General features: G+C 50.8%; 1 protein-coding gene across 4 annotated transcripts; it reads right to left on the bottom strand.

Annotated features, from left to right (window-relative positions):
* Fgr (FGR proto-oncogene, Src family tyrosine kinase) lies at nt 1–21,578 on the bottom strand. 4 transcript variants are annotated; one of them, XM_004850727.4, is made up of 13 exons: nt 21,379–21,578; nt 13,078–13,140; nt 11,359–11,591; nt 10,733–10,835; nt 9,375–9,473; nt 4,853–4,956; nt 4,462–4,611; nt 3,271–3,426; nt 2,977–3,156; nt 2,437–2,513; nt 2,030–2,183; nt 821–952; nt 1–722 (listed from the first exon to the last, which is right to left on the bottom strand). In XM_004850727.4, exons 3-13 carry the CDS (start codon nt 11,576–11,578, stop codon nt 514–516), a joined length of 1,584 nt encoding a protein of 527 aa, XP_004850784.1. In that variant the 5' UTR covers nt 11,579–11,591; nt 13,078–13,140; nt 21,379–21,578; the 3' UTR covers nt 1–513. The 4 variants fall into 4 exon arrangements, with proteins under 4 accessions (XP_004850784.1, XP_012929846.1, XP_004850783.1 ...); XM_013074392.3 differs by having other exon boundaries at nt 11,359–11,588; XM_004850726.4 differs by lacking the exon at nt 21,379–21,578 and adding an exon at nt 21,213–21,372.
* Nucleotides 21,579–25,177: the final 3,599 nt, after the last annotated feature.

The raw sequence follows: 25,177 nt of genomic DNA, 5'->3' as shown, positions 1-25,177 counted from the left end.
GTAGGAGGTAAATTCTTAGGTCCTGGACCAGAGTGGGATGACAGGAGGGCAGGAAAGCAGGGATAGGAGATAAGTGAGGGAAGGGTTACATAATTTTATAAATAACTAGACAAGTTGTAAGCATTTTGGGGAGGCAAGGGAAGAGAGGCTAGAAGCACATAGGGCCTGAGTTGAGAAGAGGAGAAACAGTGCTTGGGGTCTGAGTGGGTGAGATATGCCCTGTAAGCATCCATTTCCTCTATCTGTAAATGAGTGGGTTGTCCTGGATTTAGATTTAAGAAGGAAGGGGGAGAAACAGTGCCGAGGGTCAGAGTGGTGGTGGAATGAGCTTTTAGCCTCTATTTGCCCATCTGTAAAACAAGTGGGTTTCCCTAGATGGGGTCAGAGCACTTGGTCTCCTCTGACATGCTAGGACTCTATACGGTTCTATACCTGGGGACTTTGGGACCGGAGCCCTGGGGACTGGCAAGGGCTGGTGGGCACTTGCTAAGAGGTGGCTGATGGCTGTTGGAGCTATGTCTCATCCCCAGGCTGGTACTGTGGCTCTGTGGAGGTAAAGTAGTCTTCCAGGAAGGACTGCAGAAATTCGAAGGTGGGTCTCTCCTCTGGGTCCAGCCGCCAGGTCTGTTCCATGGCCTCGTACAGGGATACTGGGCAGCCCGGGGGACACGGCATGTGGTAGCCACGTTCCACCTGTTCTAGCACTTCCCGGTTAATCATGCCTGGTGGGTGGGGCTCCATCAGTCAGGGAACTGGCCCCTCCCAAAGGGGCAGCTCAGAGAAACCCTTCCCCATGACCACTCCCCAACCCCTGACACACCTGGGTAGGGGACTCGGCCCTTGGTGATAACTTCAGTGAGCAGGATCCCAAAGGACCACACATCTGACTTGATGGTGAATCTGCCAAACAGAGCAGCCTCTGGAGCTGTCCACTTGATGGGGAACTTGGTCCCTGAAGAGGTAGAGGAAAGAAGGGAAAATTAGTGGTGGTGGTGGTGGGTCCCTGCGAACTGCTGGATTAAAAGAATGGGTTTTTAAGGATTAGGGATTTGGGGATCCTGAGAAGAGGTCTCTGGATACAGCAGAAAGGACTTGGTACATAGTTATCACTTGTCATGTGTCTAATCTTTTTCTTTTGAAGCACTGGGGATTGGGCCACAGGCCTTGCATATGGTAGGCAAATGCTCTACCAGTGAGCTATACCTTTTTTTTTTGGTACCGGGGATCAAACTCGAGACCTTCCGCTTTCGAGACAGGGAGCGGAACCACTGAGCTAAATCTCCTGCTATACCCTCTGTCTTAAGTGATATAACTTAACTCATTGAACCCTCCCCAAAACCCCCTGAGGTAGATACTTTTAGACCCTCATTTTACAGCTGAGGAAAAGGAAGCACCAAATAAGGTAACTTGCCCAGTTTACACAGCCAGCAAGGAGCTAAAATTCATACCAAGCATTGTGGCTACAGAGATCACACTACTATGTCCTATTGCCTCTCCTTTAAAAATTACAGCGAAGTGGGCACGGTGGTGCATGCTTGTAATCCCAGCACTAGGAAGGATGAGGCAGGAGGATAGCAAAGTTCAAGTCCCACCTGGGCCACTTAGCAAAACCATATCTGAAAACAAAAAATAAAAAGGGCTGGGGATGTGGCTCAGTGGTAGAATGCCCCTGCATTTGATCCCCAGTACTGCAAAATGGAAAAAAAAAAAAAAGGAATCATAGCAGTGGCTCAAATATAGTAGGTGATTAATAAGTACCTGTTGACCTACTGAATATTTTCTTTTTGCTTTTTTTTTTTCTGGTACCGGGGCTTGAACTCGGGTCCTTTCGCCTGCACAGCAGGCAGTGAAACTGAATATTTTCATTTTACAGATCAGAAAGGCAGCTCACTGAGGACAGTGAGTGGCTGAGCTGGGATGTGAACTCAGAATTGCTTCTTACACCCAGCAGGATGTCTGGGATAGGTAGGGGTGGGAATGGGATCCTGAGTAGGACTGAGCTTTGGGGAGGTGAGGTGAAGCAGGGCACCTTGCTGGGGGTTGTACTCGTTATCTGTGATGAGGCGGGCCAGCCCGAAGTCAGCGATCTTGCATGCCAGCTGTTCCCCCACCAGGATGTTGGCAGCCCTCAGGTCTCGGTGGATGTAGTTCATGCGCTCCATGTAGGCCATGCCGGAAGCTACCTGGGAGGGGCCAGGGTGTGGAGAGATGGGAGCTCATGTGGGCTAACAGTGCCCTGGCCTGTGTGAGGGGTGAGGGGCCATTTGAAAAATTTGCTCTCCAGATGGGGCTACTGAGGCCTAGAGAGAGGCAGTGCCCTGCCTCAGGTGTCACAACAGATACAATGGGAAGGCTGCACTCCCAGGGTCAGGCTAGGTGTTCCTGGGCGGAAAAATCTGTGGAAGGATAACAGGAAGGAGGTCTGGTCCAGTTTACCTGGGATGCCATGTCCACCAATTGGGGCAGCCTCAAGTCCTGGGCCTCCCGGCCCTTGAGGAACTCCAGCAGGCTACCTAGGGAGAGAAAGTCAGAAAATCAGCAAGACCCTACTCCCTGTCTGGTTTCCCTCTGTGGGCCCCGTGGAGGTTGGCTCTGTCTCCCGTCCCCGACTGGCTGGCCGTCTCACCTGGATCGCCGACTCAGGATCCCGTGGGTTGCCCCAATTCCTATCTCGCCCAGGCCCTGCCTCGGACACCGACTCTGCCCACATTTCCTGACCCGGACACGCCCCACTTAGATTCTGCCCCAGATCCCGGATGCTGCCTTGCCTTGGTTTGCCCAACCCCAACCTACCAGCCGATTACCTGCCACTGTGGAGGCTCCGTCCCTCTAACTAGCCCCCCCTCCCCAGCGCTCGAGTACTTCTGCACATCCCAGCCCCTGATTGGGACTCTGCACAGGGTCGCTCGTCCACTCATCTAAGCTTTGCCCCAAACTCCCCCCTCCCAAGCCCCACTTCCTGGCCCCGACCCTCACCGTGGCACATGAACTCGGTCACGATGTAGATGGGTTCCTCTGACACCACTGCGTATAGCTGCACCAGCTTGACGTGACGCAGCAGCTTCATGATCTGCGCCTCCTCCAGGAAGGCCTTTGGGGACATGGTGCCCGGCTTCAGCGTCTTCACCGCCACCTTCGTAGTGCCGTTCCACGTGCCTGCCCGGGTGGCCACCTCTCGTCAAAACCCGCTCCCCACCAGCCCAGTCCCTTGCCCCACCCCACCCCACCCCACCCCACCCCACCCCTGCCTGAGATCCTGGACCTCCGTACCCAGCCACACATCCCCGAAGCAGCCGGTGCCCAGCCGGCGCTCCAGAGCGATGGAACTGCGGCTGATCTCCCAGGCGTCCTTGGCCAGGCCCAGCGTCTGCGGCTTCATGGTGGTGCAGGCCGCCGTAAGCAGGTAGCACAGCCCGTCATTCACCTCTGAGGGGTGCACCAGGGGAGGGAGGTCACAGACAGGCCAGAACACCCCCATACTCCTCATCCCACCCCAGCCCAGGTCAGGCCTCAAGATCAGGTGTAAGCAGGGCCGGGGATTTAGCTCAGTGCCACCGTGCCTGCCTCTCAAGCGCAAGGTCCTGAGTTCGATCGCCAGTACAAAATAAATAAATAAAATAAAATAAAATAAAATAAAATCAGGTATAAGTAACTAGGCTCCAGGTGAGGTCATGAGCCAGCAGTGGATGAACATGTTGGTGCCCAGGGAAAGAAGTGGCACCCAGAGGGAGAGATGATCCCTATAAGAACTGTGACCTCATAGGAGGTGACCTCCAGCTGGGCCTTTAAAGATACGGTGGAATTCTGACAGGTGGAAATGGGATTGGGAATTGCAGGCATTGTTGTGGATGTGAGGCCCACTGTGTTCCAGGGACTTTGTCTTTGGTTTATCCAATCAAGGTGGAAACTGGGTCATTGACTCTCACCTTCTCAACCGCACAGCCAGTGCTTCATCAGGTTAGGTTCACGCTGCTCCTACCCAGCTTCAGAATCAGCTGCTTCTGCCTTTCTCCATTGCCACTGATTTAATCTGGCCACCATTACCTCTCAACTGGACAATGGCCATTGCCTCTTAATGGATCCCTCGTTCAACCTTGCCCTTTGACATTCAAGCTCGACCCAGCATTTGAAGTTCCTCACCAATGTGCAGACCATCCTCTGTCAGCGCCCTGTGGTGGTGGCTTCCTGCCCTGGTGCCTTAGTGGGTGTTCAAAATGGCAGTCCCTCCGTGTTCCAGATTCTGGCCAATTTCCCACTCAGACACTAGGGGGCGCTACTTGGCCGCAGGCTGATTCATGCCTCAGTTTCCTCTGGACTCTACAGAGCAGGATCCAGGACTGGGAACCTCATACTTGGTTCTGACACTACCACTTTGGAAAACCTTTCCCTTCTCTGGGTCTCAGTCTCCCCAGTGGGATAACACATCAGTGGGTTGACTTAGGGGTCTGAAGTCTGCCTCACCCATGTAGTGCTGCACCAGCTCCTGCACAGAAGTGAACTGGGCCCGTGTGGTGATGTAGTAGCCACCTGTGTCCAGCTTGCGAATCTTGTAATGCTTTACATGATCGCCTCTGGTCTGGTCCCAATCACGGATGGACAGGGAGTAGGCACCTGTAGGGAACAGTCACTTTGGATCCACTGTCACCCTCTCCCCCATTCTGGTAGCAGAGAGAGGCTCCCTCACAAGCTGGAGACTCTTAAGTCTGAAGGTCACATCTCTAGAGCCCAGAGCCAGTCTGAGATCTGTCTCTCCTGTTGATCCCAGTCTTGGCCCTGACCCAGTCAACCCCCTACCAACCCTGAACACACACGGATGGCTGGGCCTCCCGGTTGCAAGTGATGCTGCCCCCACCTTTGGTGGTCTCGCTCTCCCGGAGGAGAAAAGCCCCCTGGGGGTTGCCTGGTGAAAGCAGCTGCCTCTCCGCATCCTTCCTCCCGATCTTTCCAAAGTACCACCTGTTGGGAAGGGCAGGCAGGAATCAGGTACTCTTCCTTCAACTCCAAATTCAAGCTCCTGAGCAGTCTCCTCACAAGCCAAGATTGAATTTCCCTACCTGTAAAAAGAGGCTCACATACAGCACCTGCTTCAGAGCTTGGGTGCGAGGATCAGAGAAGGGAGGGGGTTGCCAGGCATACAGTAGGTACCCAATAAAGGTTAGTTTTCAGTACTTTGGGTGTTTCACAATAGCTGGAAGCCAGTCACTCGTGCCCTCATCAGGGTGCCACAGGTCTCTTGGTCCGTCTCACTAGAGTCCTCCATATACTCATTTTATAGATAAGGAACTTGAGGTTCAAAGAGGGAAAGTGACCTGCCCAGGAGGATGGCTGATGTGCTTCACCTAAAATCCTCTGCCACCCACCTTAGGTCTTTATCTACCACCTCAGGCCATCACTCAGATTCCTATCCCACCCCTGACTCCCAATTTTCCCCTCCTCTGGCTTCTAAAACAACACTTATCTTGCTTCTCTTCCCCTTTCTGACTGTTCCTGCCCAGCTCTGAGTGTTGCTTTGCCCTCAGTCTTAAATTGAGGATGTTGTCCTAAGTCTCAAATTCAACCTCAGGCTTTACTCATACTACTTTCTCTTGGGGGTTCTTTCTGGGATTGAAGTGTAGCTCTAGATCAACTATGCAAGTACATGGGGTGGTTGAAAATTACAGTGTATGTTTAATTTTTTAAAAATGTATTGCAAAAAAAATATTACAGTAAAAGACACATTGCCAAGAACAAGGGGATAAGTGTGTTCAAAACAAGGGGAAGTATTTTGATGGTGATTAATGGCAATGTGTCTTTTACTGTAATTAAATTTTTAATTTAGGCATTCACTGCATTTTTTAAATCACCCTCCTACACTGGAGAAGCTGAAGTGACCACAGGTGCTATAGAAGACTCAGATGTCATCTAATCACTAACTTGGCCTGTGACTAGCATGGGCTGAATTAAAAGGAGCATAGTTTGCAAGCTCATTTTGCTGGGGATTTAGCTCAGTGGTTTCACTGCCTGCTGCGGAAGCGCAAGGACCAGAGTTCGATCCCTGGTACCAAAAAAAAACCCCAAAACAAAACAAAAAAACCAATTTGCAAGTAAAAGGAGCATAGTTTTCAAATCAAGTGGTGCAGAAGTCTCAGAGAACCCTGGGATGGCCATTCTACACCTGAGTACTGGGCACAATTAGGGAAACAGAAGAAAGCATTGGCAAGTGGTGTATGCAGGAAGGGAAGGAGGAACTGTGGAAACACTGGATAGACAGGACATAGTCCCAAGTTTTTTCAAAGCTTTGCCTCCACCCAGACTCATGACATTAGCTTCTTCCTTAATAATCAAGATGATAAGAACAGGACTTATTTTGTCCTAGGCTTTGCTTTATACAACATGCATTCATTTAATTCTCATGACAATGCTGTGAGGTAGGTACTATTATTAGCCCCCATTAGACAGTTGAGGAAATTGAGATACCTAGTGGTTAAGTGACTTGCTTGAGGCCACACTGTGATGTCAGAATAGGAACTTGAGCTGTCTGCTGTAGGGCCTGAGCTCTTAACCACAACACTGCTCTTAACCACAGTGCAACGCACCTCTCAGATAACGTGACACTGTGCCCAAGGGGCGGACACAGCATGAAGCCCCAAACCTCTAGCCCTTTCCTCATCACCCTTCTTCTCCTTCCTGCCTCCTGCCATCTCTGCAGATTTAAGGTCACTTGTGCTCTGGACCCTGCCCACTTCCCTCTACTTAGGGAAGCCCCTGCCCTGGTGCAAGAGCAGCCCTCACATACCCACATTTCTTCCTCTCCCCGAGGAAAGTGTCCTCAGTTTTTTCTTGTCATCACCACTGTGCTTCTCTCTTGAAATCATGCTTCACACTTGAGGCTCCACTTCCTCACCTCCCACTCCCTCCCCGGCTCTGCTGTCTGGCCTCTGCCCCTACTCCACAGGAGTGATGGTTCCTCAAGCTCACCCCCATTGCCAAATCCAGTGGCAACCCCTGACACTTCCTCTTCTGTTTCCTGCACCTTCTCACCATCTTGGCTCTTCTGTGTTGGCCTGGCGTTGTTTTCCTCACTTACCCAAGGGCTCCTTTTCGCTCATGGTAGCTTTCCTCTAAGTTGGGCCCTGGGGCTGTCCCTTACTGAATTCCCTCCCTCTTTCTTACCCCTCTTATGCAACTTTAATTTTCCTGTCTACTTGATGAGTCCCAAATTTCCCTCAGCCTGGGTGTGTCAGCTACAAGGGCCACACCACACAAAGGAGTCTTGGTGCCTATTAGGAAAATGTGCCCTTCCCCTAAGCTAATTCAGCAGCGTGTCTGGGCATGGGCAGGGAGGTGGCCGGGCCTAGGTTGAGCACCTCCCATACCAAGTACAATCTAATCTAACTGCTGGCAGCCTCCTCCATTAGGGGCTCCTTTCAATCCAGCAAGTGCCCCTCCAAGAGCCCATGTAGCTCTGTCTTTTCCTGTGTCTTCCACCACCTTAGCAGCTGGTTCCACCACCCACTCAGTCCAAGACTTCAATTCATCCTTGATTTCTTCCACTGCAAATTGATACCAAGACCTGGGGGTACCCATTCTGAAAAATCCCTTCCAGTCTTTCTTTCTTCATAAACGTAAGGTACAAATGAGGATATAATATTTTTTCTGAGGTCTTGGGGGTCAAACCCAGGGCCCCATGCATGCTAGGCAAGGGCTCTACCACTTAGCTACATGCCCAACCCCAGGAACAGATCTTAAAAGACTTTTATGAGATTCAGTTTCTTCATATGTAAAAGGAAGACACTAATAGTATCAATAATGTTATTTTGAGAATTAAATGAATTAAAGTAGGTAAAGTACCTGTTCCAGTGTCTCAAAGCTACCCTGTAAATGGTAATTCCCTACCTGTCTTTTTTCTGGTGCTGGAGATTGAACCAGGGCCTTGTGGATACTAAGCAGGTGCTCTGGTACTGATCTGCACCCCCAACCCTTCCCTGGCTCTTTAATATAATTAATTTTAAGTAATGTTTCCTTACATTTATTTAATCTTGTGCATACTATGAGGTCATGGTTGCAAATGTCTAAATTTTAAAAAATATTACACTAAAAGATTCATTGCCATTAATCTTTCTCAAAATACTCCTCCTCACATGAAACACACTTATCCCATTGTTCTTGCCACTTGCTGAAGCATTTTTGGAAGTCCTCTGTCTTAAGCATCTTTAGTTATGCTGTCGTGGCTGCCTCAGTGTCCTGAATTCATTCAAAATGTTTGTCTTTCATGGTCATTTTGTCTTTGGGGAGAGCCAAACGTCACATGGTGCCAGATTCAGTGAATAAGATAGATGAGTACACACCATAGTATTTTTCTCTGACAAAAATTGCTGTAAATGTTTCAAGTTGATTCAGGACATGGAGGCAGCCACAAAAAGACACTCATGAATGATTTCCAGAACTGCTTCAGAAAGTGGCAAGAATGGTGGGATAAGTGTGTTTGAAGCAGTGGGAGTATTTTGAAGGGGATTAATTGCAATGTCTCTTTAACTGTCATATATTTTTATTTAAGCATAGTTTTTTTGTTTTGTTTTTGAGATAGGGTCTTGCTCTGTAGTTTAGGCTATCCCTGAGCTCACTATGTAACGCAGGCTGGCCTTGAACTCATGGCAATCCTCCTGCCTCAGCCTCCTGAGTGCTGAGAATACAAGTGTGTGCCACCATGCCTGGCTAAACATAATTTTTTTTTTGGTACTGGGAATCGAACTCGGGACCTTGTGGTTTCGAGACAGGCAGCAGAACCACTGAGCTAAATCCCTGGCCCCTCTAAACACAGTTTTTGATAATACCTCCTAAGCACTCATTTTACTCCTGAGCTACATCCCTAAATTCCACTTTACAGTTTTGTTTTATGGTGTTGAGGGCCTCAGGAATAATAGGCAAATGCTCTACTACTGAGCTACACCTTCCGACCTAACTTTACAGTTTTTAAGGTCATCATTGTTGTTGTCACTGAGCAGCAAGGTGTACAATGCTTAGCAAATGCAGCCAGAATATCTGGGTTCATACATCACCTCTACCACTTACCAGCCATCATAAACTTGGGCAGGATATTTACTCCCTCTGTGTCTCAGTTTCCTTATTTTTGAAATAGGACAATAATAGCTTCTAACTATTAATTCACAAAAAGCACTTTGAATTTAGAGTGTCTGAAACTTAGTACCTGCTATGGAAATACTATCTACCATTATTGTCATCATTATCTTCTCTGATTCCCACAATAGCCCTTAAAAATTCCTAGCCAAGGAGGCAGGCTCAGAGTGCAGCAATGACTTGTCTAAGAGGTGGCCTCAGAGTCTGGACCCCAAGGCCCCATCCATAGGGCCAGCCTTGGCTGGCTACCCACTTACTCTTCAGCTTGGATGGAGTCCACAGGGGCCACGTAGTTGCTGGGAACATAGCCAGTATGTCCAGAGCTGAGGGACCGAGCCTCCCACCAGTCACCTTCACTGTAGGCACAAGAAAGGGGAGTGGTCAGTAGTAGTTCTGGTCCCTGGGACTCCCTGGGAAGTGGCAGGGCTACACAGACAATCGGTCAGAGACCGGCCCTGCCAACCCTTTACCTCAGGTATTGACTGCAGGGGGTTTTGTCTGCTCAGCCCCCAGACTGCAGCTGCCCCATGAGAGCTTTCCCTTGAAGAAGAAATTAATTTGAGAACATTTGGACCTCCTGGCTGCTTCCCCTTGCTCCTCAGCTGAGCTGGGGTTTAGGGATACAGCAGACTCTGACTAGGTCACTTTCCCACTGAAAACCCCACAAGAGCTGCATATTTCCTTCTAGATAAAATCCAGACTCCTCAGCATGGCTTAAAAAGCTGTACAGATCCTACCCCGCCCACCTCTCCAGCTTCTACTCCTTCCATTCTGCAGCTCACACACACACCACTGTGGTGCTGGGGACCGAACACAGGTCCTTGCATATGCTAGACAGGTGCTATACCACTGAGCTCCACCCCAGGCCTGCATCTCATTCTTTATGATCCACCTAGACTGAACGACTTGGTGGATTCCAGAAAGCATTATTTATTCTCATTCTCTTGTCCTCTTTTCTCACCTCTTCTTTTCTGTCTCAGTTTTTAAAAAAACCCACCTTCTCCTGGAAAACTTCTCTGATCACCTCTACTCTGGAGACCATGTTTGTTGTTCTATCTGTGGCCATAATTTCTCATGTTCCTTCCCCCTACATACCAGCAATTATCCAGTGTGTTTTTCTTTAGTTTTGTTTTTGACAGTGCTGGGAATTGAACCCAGGACTCTGTACATGCTAGATAAATGCTCTACCGCTGAGCTATATCCCTAGCCTCCCTTTTCTCTTTTTAAATTTTATTTTGAGACAGGCTCTCACTAAGTTGCCTAGGCTGGCCTTGAACTTGCAAGGGGATGGGATTACAAGCATGTGCCACCACACCTGGTTTTCTTTTTGATTGTTTTTGTTTTTTGGTACTGGGGATCGAACTCGGGACCTTGCACTTTCAAGGCAGGGGGCAGAACCACTGAGTTAAAGCCCTGACCCTGTTTTTGTTTTTTTGAAGGGCAGGGGAAGGGTGCCAGCTAAGCATTCTACCATGGAGCTATACCTCTACCCCTGACTGAGGATTTTTACCAACTAGGCTGGAGCTTTCTGCAGATAGGGACCAGGTGAGACTCCTCTCTGGGTCCTTCTCCCAGCCCAAAACCATGCCCTGAGCTAGGTGGCCTGGTCACTTACGTATTGTTCAGGATGTGGAACTTCTCGCCCTTGTTGAAGGTAAGGTCATCCTCTGTCCGGGCCTCATAGTCATATAGGGCAGTGAACAGGGTCACCCCGGTCCCTGCAGAGTCAAGGGTACTCAGCAAAGTAGGGCACAGAATGCAGCAAAGGAGGGTTGCACCCCTAGATTCCTGTTCCCCAGTCACGCACTGAGCCTCCCCACTGCTGCAACACTCCAGTGCCCAAAGACCTTTGGAGTCCAGTGGATTTCTGGTTTGGGCCACGCAGCTTGAACCCCATGGGTCTAGGACACACAGCTTCATGCCCTTCTCACCCTGGGGAGTCCCTAAATTCCCCACTCCAACTCTTCCCCACCAAGACTTCCTCCTTGGGCAGTGGCACCTAAGAAGCCAAAGGAGTTCTCTTTACCACTTGCATCTGTCATCAGGATCCCCCTTTCAGAGAACCCCTCATTCTGGGATTCCAGGGTAGGGCTGCACACACTCCCTCAGCCTGCTTGAGCTCAAGAGCCAAGCCATGTCTCCCACATCAATCTGGAGGCTTCTGGAGAAAAGTCCAGTTCTCCTCTTCACTAGTTGCCTCCAGGCCCCAGGCAGCACCTGCCTCAAGCCCTCTGGACTCACCTGAGATGCCCCTGATAGTGCCACCATCGAGGAAGGCGGGGCTGGTGGGCTGAGGGGAGAAGTTGTTGTAGTTGGGGATCTGGGCAAAGGAGGATGCAGGCCAGGACTGAGTGGGGTCAGGGCCATAGTGATCTGCAGCCCCATGGCTCCTGAATTTCTCTTCCAGGTCAACATCCTCCTTGGACCCCGGCTCCACCTTCTTGCAGAACACACAGCCCATGCCAGGTACCCTGCTGTGGAATGGGGACATGCCTCACTCAGGGGCCCCACCAGGTGCTCCAGCCTATGCACACAAGCTCACACATGTATACACATGTGTGTTGGTGTCAGGGGGTGTGAGTGTGAAAGCTGATGTGGGTGGTATGTCCTTTGTGAGAGTAGCTGGGTAAGGGCCTGGATTGGGGTCCTCCCTAGTGAGGGACAAAGGTGGGCAGGACCACCTTTTGCTTTATCTCCCAGATGCCTCTGTTTTGTGTGGAGAGAGTATGTGTCCTCCTGTCTTGTCTTCCTCTCTGCTTAAGTCTACATCACTGAGGCTGGTTTTCCTTTCTTTTCTTTTTCTTTCTTTCTTCTTTCATTTTCTTTCTTCTCCTCCTTCTCCTTCTCTTTCTCCTTCTCCTTCTTCTTTTTGGAGACAGGGTCTCACTACATAGTTCAGGCTGGCCTTGAATTCACTATGTAGCCCAGGCTGGCCTCAAACTCTTGGCGATCCTCCTGCCTCAGCCTCCCAAGCACTGGGTATGTGCCACCATGCCTGGCTTGCTGGTTTTTTTGAGACAGAGTCTTGTTTTGTTATGTTGGTCTAGAACTCACAATCCTCTTGCTTCAGTCTCCCAAGAGTGTGTGAAACCACACCCAGTTTTCTGGGACTAGTTTTCTACATCAGGACGTTGCTGTGTTGATATATGTATAGCAACACAGATATATATATATGTGTGTGTGTGTATGTGTGTGATTTTTTTTTTTTTTTTGCTGGGGATAGAACTCAGGACCTTGGGCCTGCAAGGTAGGCACAGTGCCACTGAGCTAAATCCCTGGCCCTGATTTATATATTTTTTCCTGCCACTGCTTTGATATGTTGTGTTTCTGTGACTCCTTCAGGGTCTTTGTGCATGTGTGTCTTCATGTGGCTCTAAGTATGTTTGTTTGTGTGTGCATGTACAGCTCTTGATGAATGTGTGTATGCATATTTGTGTATATAGGAGTGTGTGTAAATTGCTACCCATGTGTTTGGCTATGTGTACACATCTTTACAAGTATGTGTGTGTGTTGCTGTAAAAGTGTGTCTGCGGTGTCCCTCTGTGCACACAGGTCTGTGTCAGAAGGTTTCTCTGGTCTGTGTGTCTATGCCTGTGTATGTGGCTCTGTGTGGAAGCATTTGTGCCTGATCGCTGTGAACATGTGTGGGTCTGTGCATATGTGTATGTCCCTCTGTTTGTGCTCACATCTAAGAGTGTGTGTGTGTGTGTGTGTGTGTGTGTGTGTGTGTGCTGTATGCCTGCACCTGGAGATTCCCCACAGAGGGGGATCAAGGCCGTTTCCTGTTGTGGGTCCAGCCTCCGGCCTCTCAAGCTGCCTCATTCTGGCTCCCCTCTCCGTTACCTAGCAACAGGGCCCTGGCAGGAGGAGGGGGCTGCTAGGCACTGTGGGGCCCAGGAAGGCCACCCCCACTCTGTTTCCTGACCCTGAAAACCTGAGCACCCCCTAGCCCCCACTCACCCCTCAGGCCCCTACTCCTGGGTCAGCAGGGCTGCAGCATGGTCCTTGGAAGGGACAGGAGACCTGAGAGTGAGACAGAAGGACATGAAAGATGAAGGCCCTGCCAGTGTTCCTGCCAGCCAGCTGCCCAGCTCCCGCCCTCTTCAGGAAGCCAGAAGGCCTGGGCTCTGCCCCAGCACTTCTGCCTTCATTTTCCTTCCTACTGCCCCTGGCATACTTACCCATCCACCCTCACAAAGGACATGCCACCCACACCAGCTCTCTCACACTCACACCCACCTGACACCAGCAAATGAGCACACACTCACACCAACACACAGGCACACAACACTCACAGCATGTCCTTGTATGAGTATGTTTGCCAAAACCACCACACACCAGCACAGCTCTCCAATGAGCCCAAACTCTGATGGACAATAGTATACATACAAGCTGGGTGCTATGGCACATGCCTGTGGTCCCAGCAATTGTGAGGCTGAGGCAGGAGGATCACTGGGGAGTTCAAGACCAGCTTGGGCAATATAAGCAGACTCTGACTCAAAAAAAAAAAAAGAAAAGAAAAGTGGGGGAGCCCAGCCAGGTGTGGTGGTGCCCACCTCCAATCCCAGCACTCTGGGAGGCTTGGGCAGGAAGATTGCAAATTTGAGCCGAGCCTGGGCAATATAGCAACATAGCCAGAACTTGTCTCAAAATTAAAAATTAAAAAAGGACTGAAGAGGTAGCTCAGTGCAAAGGCCCTAGTTTCAATCCCTAGTACCAGAAAAAAAAAGTACATATGTGCATAAGCCTGCCCTTCAAGTTAACACTCATATTTTTTAATTTAGACTCAACTCTCTCTAACTGGATTTCTATCAAGCCCTCCTCAGCTCCCTCACAAGCCCCAGCCTCCTAAAACCAAGCACTTCCCTGGAACCCTGCCTCTGCTCCTAGCAATGGGCTGGGCAAGCCCCACAGCCCCTGGGTCACCCCTGGTGCCAGAATGAAAGTGGACATGAACCTCCAGAGCTCCACTCCTATTCCCACATCAGAAAAGGACCAGGTCAGAAACCGGGGCCACCAAGGTTCTTTGGGGAGCTCCTCTAATAAGCCAAGCCTTCACTATCATCTGTGTCCTCCGATCAACATGGCAGGCAAGTTATTGAGCAAGGGCTTCCAGCCCTCCTCCCCCACCCAGAAACTCTGCCATTTCGACACTCAGAGAGGAACTGGCTGGGGAGGGGGCTCGGTTTCCTAAGATGTTGTAGGGTGGGAGCAACCTGGTGAACCCCGATTCCCCTAGAGGGTCCTGAAAACCCTAGGGAAAGGGACCTCCAACTTGCCTTTCTTGGCCTGCAGTCCCTTCCCAATACCCTCTTCCTCTTCTCTCTAGGTCTTGTCCTTCCTACTAGGGCCACTTATCTCTTCCAGGAAGCTTTCCTGGATCCAGCAGGTCCTGCTGTCAGTAAATGGTTCTGATCTCTGGCCCAGCCCCACCTGCCTGCCACCCTTCGCAGGCACTGTGTCTCCTGGGATGTGCGGGGTGACACCCATGTGGCAAGCTTGGAGGCAGGCTGTGGTGAGAGGCCTGCCATGAAATAGTCCCTGTTCACTAGTCCCTCACTGAAATCTTTGTCCTGGGACCCTTTCCCCAGGGTGAGGCCACTGTGTCAGAAACATCCCAGGATGCTGCAGGCTGATTCGGGGGAAGGGGGTAAGAATGACGGGGGTGGGGTGTCCAGGGCCAAGCTGTAGAAGTTTCAGGAAGGTGAGAGGAAAGATGGGGTAATATGAAAGCAAGGGTTACAGAGTGAGAACGAAGATCTTTTCACAGGAAGACAAACGCACACCTCAGGCAGTGCACCGAGCTCCACACAGGCCTTAGGCATGGTCTTACACACGCACGCATGCATGCACGCGCGCGCGCGCACACACACACAGTGAAGTTAAGTGCTTACCATGTGCCCACCACTGCATTAAGCACTTTACCTATCCCACCTCATTTTATCTTCCCAACAACCCTATGATTTTAGGTATTATTATAGATGAAGTTACTGAGGCACAGAGAGGCTTAGAAAGTTTTTCAGGGTCACACAGATGATGTCTCCTGCCTTTGGCTCTTAAACCTGAGTCCTCAACCACTTCTCTCTCCATTTCCTGTTGGACAAGGACAGTTGCAGCCAGTACCCAAAACACCAGCAAATGCAGAGCCCCCGTAGGAACACATGGTTATATATAGCCCTTCCCTTGAGACACAGCCCAGCACAGAGCTCCTCTGTAGAGGATGCAGATTTATACAACTCTGGCATCCATGCATAGGTACAACATTGCCACCTCCAATAATACCCAAGTGCACATTGCCACAACATATCTGTATCAGCCCAAGGGGAGCCCCAGATTCTGCACTCCTGGTATGGTACGGGGCTCCTTTAACAGGGCTGTCAGCGTGGCCGGCAGGCAGAGGTGGGTGGCCTTCAGGGCTTTATTACCCACAGGCTTGAGGGCACCAAGGCCCCACCTGGGCCAGGCCTCTGGGACCAGTACTCTGAGCGACTCAGGGGATGTGGAATGCTGGGCCTGTCATCTGCATGGCCCAAGGCACTGAGGTGCCACACTGCATGTGACCATGCTCATGCAGTTTCTTCTGAGGAGACAAAGAGCTGGGAGGAGACAGCAAAAGAGAGGAGACACACACAGGCAGAGACTAAGAGACAAAGAGACAAAGAGACTGAGAAATGCAGAGAGACCTAAAGACAGAGAGACAGAAGGAAGAGACAGAGCCAAAGTGAAACAGTGTGGTTTACTGGTAAACTGACTTTCAGGAAAAAAACCAAAAAAGACCCCACTGAGCCCTGGTTTATAACATTTGTTGATTTCTGTAGTGTAAATAGTCCCACCATCACTGATTTAAAGCTACCAAAGTGACTTCCTGAAGGCCAGGCCAGGAAAGGATGCACAGAATCAGCTAGGAGCCAGTGCCAGCTGGCTCCAGCCCATCATTTCCAGAAAGACAAAGAGACAAGTAGAGACAGAAATGCAAGGGAAAGAGGAAGAGCAACAGAAAGACAGAAACGAGAAAAGAGAAAGGCAGCAATGAAGAGAAAAGGTGAGAAGTAGAGAACTAAACAGACCAGGAGAAAACAAAAGCGAGGAGGGTAACCACAGGCTGGGTCCTCTCTGCTTAGGCATCTGAGTGAAATCAGCCCCAGGTCTCTTCGCCCTCCCCTTGCTCTGATCCCAACCACGTGCCACCAATTCTATGGGGAGTAATTGGACTTCCTAGAAGTCTGGGTGGCAATAGCTGTTAGTAAAAATGTGCTAATTTATTAAACATTTGTGCAGTGGCTGGCACTGAGCCAAGCAATTCCTATGCATGATCTCATTCTGTGACCTTATGAGGTACATTTTCTTTTCTTTTTCCTTCTTTCTTTTTTTTTCTGTGCTTATGATTGAACCCAGGGCCTTGCACATGTTAGCCAAGTGTTTGCCACTAAGCTACATCACTAGCCCAAGACAGGTTTCATTTTTAACCCTTCTTTTACAGATGAGAAAAACTAAGGCACAGGGATGTTAAATCACTTGCCCAAAGTTATGTTTTTTTTGTTTTGTTTTGTTTTTCATACTGGGAATCAAACTCAGGACCCTGCACTTGCAAGGCAGGCGGCAGAACCACTGAGCTAAATCCCCAGCCCCCAAGATTATGTTTTGAGTAAGAAAAGCTAAAATACGATGCCAATCAATTTGGCTCCAAAGCCTACCTTAAGCACTCCTCTATTTTGCAGTCCTGGCAGAAGCAATAACGCATGTCCCTTTATGATTGTCCACTGCATTCCAGGCCCTGTGCTACATGCTCTAAATCCTAGTTATGGCCCAGAGAGAGAAAGGGATCTTTTTTTGGAAGCACTGAACTTGTTCGGCTAACACCAGAAAGGGGGCAACTCAGAGTGACCGTGAGCATTCTGGGCACTGCAGAGACTTGCGTCAGTTTATGAATATATCTCTTTCTCTCCCCCTCCACTTTGGTTCTGGGGATTGAACCCAGCGCTTTGTGCATGCTAAGCACACACTCTACCATTTCCCTATACTCCCAGCTCTGAATATGTCTTTTGAACATCTGGCTGACAGAAACTGGCTCCCAGAGCCCCACTAAGGTCAAAATTAGGTTATGGGTGTCAGAGCTGAGCTCCAACTCTGGACCACAGTGCTCCTCCTCCCCAGCATCTGCCCCTGTGTGGCCTTCCTGGCTCGGTTCTTTAGGAGTGCTGTGGCCTTGGGTGAATGTCTTGTCTGCATCTTCTGTGCAGAGTAGCTGGGAGGGCTTGATGAGATGAGGCACTTGCTCAGTGTGCAGTGACTGAGTGAGGCTGAGAACCACAAGCAGCAGAGTAGCATGGTCCCCAGGGACACTTAGCACTCCATCTGCCTCTTGTGTGTGGGGGGGTGGCAGATGGGGAGTGACTCACCCGAGGTCACACAACCAGGCGGGAGATTCAATGCTGGGACTATTAATTTGGTTCCAGAGTTCTGTTCCAGACCTTGTCCGTGTCCACCAGAGCCTGAACAGGATCACACTGGCCCTGACTGGTGAATGTCATTCTCTGGCCCAGCTGCTGGCCAGCTGAACACACTACTGCTCTTACATGGCAGCTAGGGACCCCACAGGGAATCTGCCTCTCACTCACCCCTACACCTAGACACAGGAGCCCCAGGCCCATCTTTTTTTTTTCTTTCTTTCTTCTTTTCCTTTCCTTTTACTTTATTTCTCTTCTTCTTTCTTTTTTTTGAGGGGGGAGTACTGACGATTGAACCCATGAGCACTCTACCACTGAGCTACATCCCCAGGCCTTTAAAATTTTATTTTAAAAACTAAAAAAAAAAAAATTTTGGTACCAGGGATCGAACTCAGGACCTTGTGCTTGTGAGGCAGGCATTAGCACCATTGAACTAAATCCCTGGCCTCTTAAATTTTATTTTGAGACAGAGTATCCCTAAGTTCCCCAGGCTGGCCTTGAACTTGTAATCTTCCTGCCTCTTGAGTAGCTGGAATTACAAGTGTACACTACAGTGCCCAAGCCACCCATCTTTTCTAGAGAGTCACACTTCTCACAGCCATGTCAAGGTTTTGATGTAGACATAGGATTGTCCTGCCCTTCCCAAGCCCTGCCAAGAATCTGAAGATCTAGAAACAGATTTAGGCTCAAATTCTACCCCCAAATAACAACCAGCTTGAGACACTGGGCAAGACCATTCATCTCTCTGGGCTGCAATTTCTTTCTTTCTTTCTTTTTTTTTCTTTTCTTTTTTTTGGTACCGGAGATCGAACTCGGGTCCTTGGGCTTGTGCAGCAGGGGGCAAAACCACTGAGCTAAATCCCCGGCCCTGGGCTGCAATTTCTTTGCCTATATAATAGGAATATAAGAGCCAGGTGTGGTGGTGCATGCCTGTAACCCCAACACTCTGGGAGGCTAAGGCAGGAGGGTGGCAAGTTAAAGCCCAGCCTGGGCAGTTTAGTGCTAAGTGAGACCCTGTTTCAAAATTTAAAAAAAAATTTAAAGGGCTGGGGACCTAGCTCAAGGTGAAGGCTCTGGTTCAATCCTCAGTACTGAAGGAAACAAAAACCAAAAAACAAAGGAATACAAATCTTTACCACATGGAGTTGTTCCTGAGCATCAAATCAAAGGCCCAGAAAACACCAGGCATACAGTAGGTGCTCAGTAAACCTTCACTTCCCACCTTTCCCTTTGAGGATGGCCCTAAAATGGCAGGGGGGAGGTGAGCAGGAGTGCAGGGTTGGGCCAAGCTGAGAAGAAAGAGAAGTTCCCAGGCTAGGCAGACGGCCAGGCCTGCCCAGGAGGCCTGGGGATATTCGCCAAAGGGAACTGGGACTTCAGGCAGCAGCAGGAAACCACTGTCCTTTGAGAGTTCAGGTTTCTCCCCAGGGCTCAGTGCCGGGCAGGGGCTGGCCTGGGCCCTGACCAGGCTTCCACCCTCCCCACAGACCTCCCACTGAGCCCCATCTCCCTTCCGGAAGCCATGCCTCTCAGTAATCCTCTTCCATCTCACACTATTGTTTCTTGAGCCCTCAAGACCCATTCCACCATGGACTCTGGGGCTAAGACAAGACTCATCAGACTTGACGGGCCCTGAGGAGGCCAAGGGAGGGTGTGCGTGAGCGGGAGCCAGTTGTCTGTGACCCACTAGCTCTTCCCGCCACATGGTCCTGAGGGTATCAGCTCAGTGCATCTGAGTAGAAAAGTGGTTTTCTACCCATTGCTGAAACCCCGCTAGCCTCTAAACTGGGGGTCTTTATGTCTACTTGGCCTGGGGCTTGGAGAAGAACATGAGTGATCCTGGAGGAGCTAAGGGAATAGAGTCCGCCGTGTAGCAGATGGGAAGCCACAGGGTCCTGTAAAAGTTTAGGGGCAGTGTGGAGCTTCTTGCTTTTTCCCACCTCCAGGCAGACCAGCCCACTTCATGTGGAAAGGGCTTTAACTCCTCCTTCCTTCCCCAGCTCTGGGGTCTTCTACCCAGCCCGCCAAGGTCTAGCCATTTCCTTTGCCGCATCAGCCCCAGGCGACTGCAGAGAACAGTGGGACACCCACACATAAGCTCACAGGTGCAATCTCATTCACTCAAAGCTGGAACCCTACTGACACTCACACCCTCACTCACAGCTTCACACTCTCTGCCCTTTGGGGAGCAGGAGCTGACTGTGAAGCCCAGGAAGCCCATCCCTTCCTCCCCTCAACCTTGCTGAGGGCCACCTGAGCTTGGGCAGGGGTGACCTGGGGTTGAGCTGCCTCCTTTGCCACATCAAGGTGAGATGCCCTGGACTGGGGGCCCTAGCCACTGATCCCCAAACCTCCACCTTCCCATCTGTGATATGGAAACAGAGCACTGTTCTCCCATTTCCACCGCAGATGGAAGGATGGTAAAGGCTCCCAGGTCCCTGAGAGACTACATGCCTGAGGGTGGCACCAACTGAGCATGGCACCATGGAGGAGGAGGACACAGCTCAATCCTGCTTATCTCCCCAGTATGGAGCCTCCACAGACATTTCCTTGTTAGATGCCAGCTACATGCTGGTCCTTGGAAACCCTATCAGTGAGACCCAGTCTTCCTAGTCCCCCTCAATATTTTGAGAAGGTGAAGGACAGGTTCACTGGGTCAGTGATAATCATTAGCCCTTTTTTGCAAACTGCTTTCTGCACGTGATTCACATGGGGGAGGGATAATTTCTATAGACCCAGAGAAGCCTGGTAATTTGCTTGCAGCCACACAGCAATTGAGGGCCCAGTCTTGCTAAAGAACCCAGACTGCAGATCTGCTACCCCAAGATCCCAGAATACTGAGTATCACTGTCTGCTGGCTGCTCAGTTGGACATCGCATCCCCCACACACCCAAAATGGGGGCGAAGGCGGGGACCAAAGGGGGTGGCCAGCACTAGTGGCCCAGAGCAGCTGGCCTCCCCACCCTCTCGTTGCCATGGAGACGTCCCCTCCAAGCTTTCGCGGTGAAAGGCAGGATTTCCGTCTGGGCGGCCAGCAATTCCCGGATCCCGAGGGGACCTCGGACCAAGACCTTGCCACTGTGGGCGGGTGGGGAGGGGGACCCAGGGAGGGCCATCCCTGCTGAGGGCGGAGACTTCCCCAGGAAGCCGGGACCTATGCCTCCAGCGCCTGGAAAGAGTCCCCTGCAGTCCGGAGCTCGCCCACCACTGCAGGGGCAAGGAGGTCTGGGGGCTGCTTCAGCTGCCTCGTCCACCCTGCTGGCGCCAGGCTTCACTCCGACTTCTGCCTGTTCAGGATAGGGGGACTCCGAAGACTCCTGGAACTGTGACCCACTCTCCAGAAGCAGTTCTCCAAGACCCCCTCCCAGAAAACTCGCGCACCTGATCTCCCCAGGAACCCTGCCTAGCCCCTCTCTTGCAGGCGCCTCAACTTCCTATTTCTCACTCTCAAGGTTACCCCAGTTTCTCCCCCAGACCCTTTTGGAGGGCCCGTTAGTCCTTCCCCTCGACTCTCTCAGCCCCCTTCCCAATTCCACCAACCTCATTCTAGAGGTCCCTCGGTTTTCCCCATGAGGCCTTTTTTTGGGTCCCTTTAGACTGCTTTCCCCATGTGCGATCGGCCTGCTTCCCAACTTTTATCAGTCTCACCTTCCAGATCTCCTTTTTTGTTCCTTAGCCCTTTTGAGATGGGGTCCTCCGGCCATAGCCTTCCTCGGGTCTCCCCAGGTTCAGGCTTGCTCTCCCAGACCTCTCAGCAGGGCCGGGGGCGGGGCACCTTCTGCCCTTCCCACCCCCACCTGTCGCGGCCGCCTACCTGGTCCGAGGGGAGCTCGCTACACCCGAGCTAGAGGTTGAGCCCCGGCTTCCGGCAGCTACAAGTGCCGACGACGTGGGGGAGAACTGGGGTGCTGCTCGCCTCTGCCCGCCGCCCCCTCCGGGCAGGGAGGAGGAAGCCGCCTCGGACTTCTCTTCTTGCGGTGGCGGCGGCAACGGCGGCGGCGGGGAGAATTCGCAGTCACGCCCCAGCCCCAAGCCAGCTGCTCACAGCGGGGAGGGGCCCCCAGATCCCAGGCCCGCCCGCCCCCACTTCCCGCCCTCCCGGGGTTACCGGGGTTGGCTCTCCCCAGCCCTCTCCCTGCGCCCCAGCTCCTTCCCCAGACCCCCGAAGGGGCAGGGTCCTCACCCCTAGAAGCACCTGCTCATTTAGAGTCACTGCCGTGGAGGTGAGGAGGGCCTTTCCCTATCACTGAGCCGCCTACCCTACCACAACCCGCTCCTGTGCCCCCTGGGAAAACCGAGGACCAGATCAGGTCTGGCCTTACCCAAGTTCTCACAGCCAGCTGTCACCAGAGCCACCATGGATCCTGTCACCACGCCTTGCTTCAGTGGTTGAGCACTGAGGGCCGCAGGGCTATATGAGGCGGGGACAGGGGGAGACCCTGACCTTAGGAAACTGCTTTTCAGAGCAATCTGCCCTCAGGCCACAGCCGCACATCCAACTTTTAGAAAAATTGAGCATCATCCTTTATCACAGTTCAGGCTTTCCTACTAGGAATCCCTGACCCCTACCCAACCTGGGGTTCTGCACCCCCACACCTTTACTTCTTTAGCCTTAAACCAAGGACCAGGAAAATCTCTCCTGTCTGGGGAGGAAAAGGAGTGTGTGGGAGGGTTGTCTGGTGGAGAAGTGTGTGTGTGTGTGTGTGTGTGTGTGTGTGAGAGAGAGTGTTGGGATGTAGTGGTGAGGCAGGGAGAGTATAACACAGAAGTGGGGGGCCAGCTGATGGTAGGCAATGAAATGATGACCTTGGTTTTGGAATCAACAGCTGGGACACATTCTGTGGCAGGTGTTGTTTCTGTGCATGGGCAGGGTTGTGTGTGTGTGCCCCAGAGGGACTGTGGTATGACAGACAGCAGTGGGATGCAGATGAGGACATCTTTCTCTCAGGAAAATGGGAGGAAGGATGAGGAGGAAGAAGGAGAGCCAGCAGAGGTCTAGGGACTTTGGGAGTTGGCCTCATCGTTACCTCGCCGTTGTCAAGAAGCCCTTGGCTGGCCATTACCAACAGGCTCTACCTGTTCAATTAACAGACGAACATTGACCATTGCCAGTCAGATGCCAGCCTTGGGGAGCACAGAGATGAAAAAGACTTGTCCCTGCTCTTGGTGGATCCTCCAATCTATCAGGCTTGCCCTGTCACTCTTCAAGTCCTGGTTCACAAGAATCTTCCCAGGACACCTTTCTGGATGGCTGCCCCACCTCCTGCAGGTGCTCAGCAACTCCAGCCTGGGGTACTCCTGGCTCCGGGCAGTGGGTGTGAGGAATGTTTTCCTCAAGGGCAAGCTCTGCTTCTGGATTTTGTCCATACCTTCAGTGCCCATGCTGGGCCTAGCACAGAACAGCAGGCTCTCTATTTGTGAATCAGCCAGGTGTGGTGGCACATGCTTGTAATCCCAGTACTCTGGGAGGCTGAAACAGGATAATCATAAGTGCAAACCCAATCTAGGCAATTTAGCAACTTAGAGAGACAGTGTTTAAAAAAGAAAAAGGCATGGATCAGAAGGCAAGGAACAAGGGAATGAACTGGAATGTCCCCTCCAAGCTGCTCAGAGGCAGGGCTTGTGGAAGGCAATTGGGTTGTGGAGGTGGTAGGGCCAACTTGCTATTAGGTGGTGGGGCCTAGTCAGAGGAAGCAGGTCACCTGAGTGTGACCCGGAAGGGTACATCTGCTTTCCCAGCTCCTCCCTGCTCTCTCTGCTTCCTGGCTCTCATAAAATGAGCAGCTTTTCCTCTACTCTGCACATCTGCCATGCTGTTTCTTCTCAGGAGCCAGCAGATCATGGACTGAAATGTGAGCTAAAATAAAACTCTTCTCCTGTAATTTGTGGATGTCAGGTATTTTGTCCCAGCGACAAGGAAAGTAACTAAGACAGCAAATGAACAGATAAAAGCCTGACGAAAAAGTAAATTATTAAATTTAAAAATAAGTGGAGAAATTCAAGAATCAGTGACCAAAAAATCAAATGAATGTAAGAACAAAATTACATTTTTTTTTCTTCTGCAGTACTGGGGATTGAACCTAGGGCCTTTGCCCTGAGCTACATCCCTAGTCCTTTTAACTTTGAGACAGCATCTCACTAAGTTGCTAACTGCCCAGGCTGGGCTGGAATTTGGTGTCTTCCTGCTCCAGCCTCCTAGGGTGCTGAGATTATAGGTGTGTGTCTCTACTCTTAAAAATACATGCCAGACCATATTATCCCTTTGCTAATATCCTCCCAATGGCTTGCCTTTCATTTCACTTGAAAAAATAATATAGTACAATATTTATTAAGAACAATCAGCTGGGGATTTAGCTCAGTGGTTCTGGTTCCTGCCTCAAAAGCTGAGGACCCGAGTTCGATCCCCGGGCGGGGGGGGGGGGTAACCAAAAAAAAAAAAAAAAAGAATCAAATTGGGCCGGGGATTTAGCTCAGTGGTTCTGCTGCCTGCCTCAAAAGTAGAAGGACCTGAGTTCGATCCCCGGTACAAAAAAAAAAGAACAATCAAATCCAAAGGCCTTGTTATGGTCTCTGTGTGTCTGGCTCTGCCACCTCCAGTCCCATCTTGGGCTATCTTCCTCTTTAGCCACACTGGAACCCCTTTTTAGTTCCTACAATACATTGAATTTTTGCCTCCAGGCCTTCTTGTGTGTTGTCCCGTCTTTTCCTTGCTGTCACAGTCCTGGCTCCTTTCCCTCCTTCACTTGAAACACCATCTCCTTAGAGAGGCCTCCTGGGCCACCTCATTGAAGGCAGGCCCCTCATTCGTGCCCTCAGCTCTCAGCTTTCCTCCTTCACGGCAACCACAATCTGTAATTGTGTATTTCTCTGCCCTTTACTTACTGCCTTGGTGAGATCAGGGCTCTGACCTCAGGAGTCACCACAAAGGACAGGGATAGGTGGATGCCAGGTTGTCATTCACCCATTCAGAATCACCGTGGTTAGGAACACAGGTGTGGGGCCCAGACTGCCTAGTTTGTAGAGCAATTCTGCATCTTCCTAGCTCCATGACCTTTTATTCATCTTCCTGTACTTCAGTTTCCTCATCTGCAAAATGGGAATAATAGTAGACTTCATCTCACAGAAGTCTTGGGAGAAATCAGTGAGCTCTTAGGCTAGTGTTTGCCACAGCCAATGTCATATAAGTGCTTGCTTTTGCTTTTTTATTGTACTGGGGATCAAACTCAGGCCTTCACACATGCTAGGCAAACACTACACCTCTACATTTCTACATCTGGGATACATCTCTAGCCCCTTTTTAAATTTTGAGACAGTGTCTTGCTAAGTTGCCCAGTCTGGCCTTAAATTTATGATCCTCCTGCCTCAGCTTCCTGAGTAGCTGGGATCAGAGGTGGGCACCACCGCAGTCAAGACTTTGCTCTCATTCATTAATTCACTCATCCATCTGATCAAACCTCAATCCTTTGAGTCACTACTCGGTGGCAGCTGGTCCTCAGCTAGGAAGCATGGGCAGTCCTTGGCCTTATGTGGCACAGGATTCAGCATAGGACAAAGAGGTCACAGGAGGGTCGTGTTGAAACTGCCCAGGCTGACCTGTCTTCTTTCTGTACAGA

Source organism: Heterocephalus glaber, unplaced genomic scaffold, assembly GCF_053883595.1.
Source record: "Heterocephalus glaber isolate CG9 unplaced genomic scaffold, H.glaber_assembly_v1.0 deba00001452, whole genome shotgun sequence".
NCBI classification, from domain to species: Eukaryota; Metazoa; Chordata; class Mammalia; order Rodentia; family Bathyergidae; genus Heterocephalus; species Heterocephalus glaber.
Note: the sequence above shows the minus strand (reverse complement) of the source record. Positions and strands in the feature narration are given on the sequence as shown.